Below are 3889 nucleotides of genomic sequence, written 5' to 3'. Positions count from 1 at the left end.
CAAAAAAAAAAAAAAAGAGCACATGAGTGCGCGCGCTCGCTCGCTAACATCTCATGTTTCTATATGACTGACTTCACTGATGAGGGGGCATATCTTCAAAGAATGTTCTAGAGAGCCACTCTTCAGTCTGCTAGTTTGGTTTTTGATATATGCAGAACAGCACTATGAACACAATTCTTTTCACAAGTAGGTGACACACATTTGTTTTGTTTTTGAGATGCAGTTATATTGTTTAGCTCAGGCTGGCCTTGAATTTACAAGGTGATCCTCCTGCTTCTGCCTCTTGAGTACTGGGATTAAAGTTGTGCACTACATGCCAGGCCTCCATTTAAAAAAAGCCATATAAAATTATACATATTATATACAATACATATATAATATGTATAATTTCATATAAAGCCATACATAAAATTTGTTATATGTTAATATATAAATAGTATGTAACACATTATATAGTTTTATATACTTATATAAATAGCCAATATATATTATAAAATGATTGTATTTAAATAAATATTATATATTTATGTATAATTATAATATATAGCCATATTACATATAATTGTGTAAAATTATATAAAATCATATATAATCATATTTTATATGGCAGATATATAATTATATAAGGTTATATATTATTTATAGTCATATAACTAAATAATAACTATATAATATTACTAACTAAATAATATAGTATGTTATATATAAGTATACAAATTATCTAACATATATAATATATAATTTATATACTATATAAAAGTATACTCATAAAAATATACATTCTACATATAATAACGTATTATTATATGTTTGATATATAATATATATGTGTGTGTGTGTGTGTGTGTGTGTGTGTGTGTGTGTGTTTCAGTCTTTATATGCGAGTGTAGTGCCTGAGGGGGTCAAAGGCAGTGGATGTCTGGAGCTGGCATTATAGGTGGTTGTGAGCTGCCTGTTATCAGCGCTGGAAAACTGAACTTGAATCCCCTACAAAAGGAGTATCTACTCTTAACGACTCATTTATTTTATTTGATTAATTTACAAGAATCACACAATGAAACAAAAAACACCTCAAAGTACTGAACCGCACACATCCCATCCAGTTCAGATACTCACCTGCTAAGGACCATCTGCAAGCCCCTCAGACTCTGGGGGTGGGGGTGGGGCTGGGGCGGCACCCTGCTTCTCAGCAGCTGGTTGTAGAAGGTGTGGAGGAGGGAGTAGTACTGATCAAGTGTGAGCGCTGGCTGCAGCTCTTCCATATAAACCACTTGGACTCCCCCTAGAAGATTGCTTATTTGGGCTTCTAAGGCTGACATTCTCCTCTGAAGGTCAAAATAACTTGGCAAGCTTTCAAAAAGCTATAGTATTGAAAGAGAGGGGGGGGGGAAATATTCAGCTTTATATCACTATAACTTTAAGAGTCCAATAAATGAGAATTAAAAAAAAATTTATGTTAATGTTTTTCTTTTTTTGACAAGATTTCATTGTGTAGTCCTGTCCTCAAATTTGGAGGATCTCCTGCCTCTGCCTCCTGAGTGCTGTGATTAAAGGGACGTGCTACCACTGCCTGACTAAATGAGACAGTTTTAAAAATTATTTTTGTAGATGGAATGTTCAAGTAAAATACAGTAAAAAAAGACAATATAATCCTGGAAATACTGATATTGAAAACCAACTATCAGTCTGGGTGGTCTTGGACAGGAAGTGAGAGGAGGCTTCAGAGAAAGAGAAAGCCCAAGGAAAAGTCAGCCCTAGGCACTGGCAGCCATAGGCTTAGGTGTATCCACATCCTACGCATTCCGTAAACATTAAACTCATGTCAAATTCAACTGGCAAGCACAACAAGCATTACTGGGCACCTACTATGTGGTGCCAGACTGGGCACCCACTGTGTGGTGCCAGCCACAATCTGCACATGCAGGGTGTAAGAGCCTGTCCGTATTTGCTGAAGCTCACTCTAGAGTCAAGAAAACAAAGCAAGACTGCGTGCTCCAGTGCTGCCCAAGGTTGCCCAGTCAAAGCCAGGCTTACACAATGGCTGCCAAGACTTCACCAAAGTAGACTAGGATTTAGAGACATAGATGTAAGATGATTTGGGGCAGGGGGGAGAGGGGGAGAGATCATGTCCAAAAGCAACAAGTATGGCATGCTTCTCGGCGAGAGGAAAGGCTGAGGGGAGGGAGGAAGTCGGGTCAGAGGACCTTGTCCTGGGTTACTTATGCATATGTAGTAAGTACATCCAGGGGCTTTGAGAACTGTAGATTCAAACAGTGTGCACTGCATTTCTGTAACAGGAAGACAGTGCATGTCTCTGAATGTGAGTGCAGACACACTAGTGAGGCTATAAGCACTCTGTCAACTCTTGTGTGCTTTGTTTACACTGTCTTTTCACAAGTGCAGATCACCATTCGGCACTGAGCAGTGTTCCACCACAGCATCTGCCACATGACCTGTTAGTGGCCAGATAACATAAGGGGGCCTTGTCCTCATTTCTGAGCAGGCCTTACACTCGAGTACATGAGGACTTCCTCTGCTCTTGGACACTACGAATATTTATGGGTCAGTTTCTACATGACAGTTTTTCATTTTCCAGCATAAACGCCCAACAGTTGGGTCACATGCCAAGTTCATTTAAGTTCATTCAGTTCTTTTAGATGCTGTGTTTCTTGCAGAGTATCTGCCACTTGATTCATGTCAGCAGTGTAGGACAGCCTTCCTCGGCATCCTCATCATCACTGTGTGCTGCCATTTCCACTCAGCAGTTCTGGTCAGCATGGGGTTGGGTAACACTAACTTTTATTCGCCTGTAGAAACTGTTGTCTTGGAGGTGTACTGCTTCAGTCTCTAACCTAGGCTGAGGCCTGGAAACTTCTCACCTCTGTACAATCTAATCTAGGCCTAGAATGTCTTTAGCTTCTGAGACTTTCTCATCCTTTCTTCTATTTGAACTCTATCTGGCTGGCTCAACTCAGCTATTCTGGTTTAAATTCATCTCTGAGCAGACTAATTCAATTTGGCTTCTCTTGAATTGCTGTGCTTGGCCTCAAACTAACTCTTAACAATCTGTTCTAATCTTATGGCTGCTTCTTATTCTCTGGTTCTTTCTGTCTTCACTTGTGTCTAGCTTGTTCTCTCTTCAATCTGTCTCTGTAAAACTCCCTTCCTCTCCTCTCCCTCCTTCTCTCTCTCTCTATCTGCACTGCCCCTTAAATAGCTTTTCTTTCCTCTCTCTTATCATGAGAGTTGGGCTGATCCTATTCTATCAAATCTTTCTCTGATTCATCACTCTTTCTGCCACTCAATTAGACATCACTTTCAAACATGGGAGGTTCCTTCTATAAACTAACTTTACCTTCACAGTTTGGGATTAAAAGTGTATACTAAGAGCAAGTCTGTATTTCAGCCAGAGGGATTGATGGGGTGTGCAAAGGCTGAGCTACATCATAACTAGAAACAGCTTTTTTTTCAGTAAATACCACAGTCTCAGGGTTCCAGTGTGACTGACTATCCTGCAACAGCCCTCACGCATGCTGCAAGCACCCCAGCTCAGGCCACACCCCCGCTCTGCATGAGTTTGTCAGCTGCACACTCTCTTAGGTAACATGTCTTTGGCACATTTTCTTTCTTTCTTTTTTTTTTTTTTTAAACTCCTAGTGTTAAGAGTTCTTATACACTAATATTTTGGAAGGAGTTACAGAGACAAAGTTTAGACCTGAGATGAAAGGATGGACCATCTAGAGACTGCTGTATCCAGGGATCCACCCCATAATCAGCTTCCAAACGCTGACACCATTGCATTCACTAGCAAGATTTTGCTGAAAGGACCCAGATATAGCTGTCTCTTGTGAGACTATGCCGGGGCCTGGCAAACACAGAAGTGGATGCT

The 3889-nt window shown here is 40.1% G+C and overlaps 1 protein-coding gene across 4 annotated transcripts in view; it reads right to left on the bottom strand.

Moving 5' to 3' along the window:
• The window catches only part of Tcaim (T cell activation inhibitor, mitochondrial), a 36880-nt gene that overhangs the window by 3464 nt on the left and 29527 nt on the right, over positions 1-3889 (bottom strand). For all 4 annotated transcript variants that reach the window (XM_021172944.2, XM_021172945.2, XM_029481546.1 and 1 more), the window contains one exon: positions 1117-1361. In XM_021172944.2, coding sequence (XP_021028603.1) covers positions 1117-1361 — 245 coding nt within the window. The remainder of the gene's footprint in view (positions 1-1116; positions 1362-3889) is intronic.

This window comes from Mus caroli, chromosome 9 (genome assembly GCF_900094665.2).
Source record: "Mus caroli chromosome 9, CAROLI_EIJ_v1.1, whole genome shotgun sequence".
Classification (NCBI taxonomy): Eukaryota; Metazoa; Chordata; class Mammalia; order Rodentia; family Muridae; genus Mus; species Mus caroli.
Note: the sequence above shows the minus strand (reverse complement) of the source record. Positions and strands in the feature narration are given on the sequence as shown.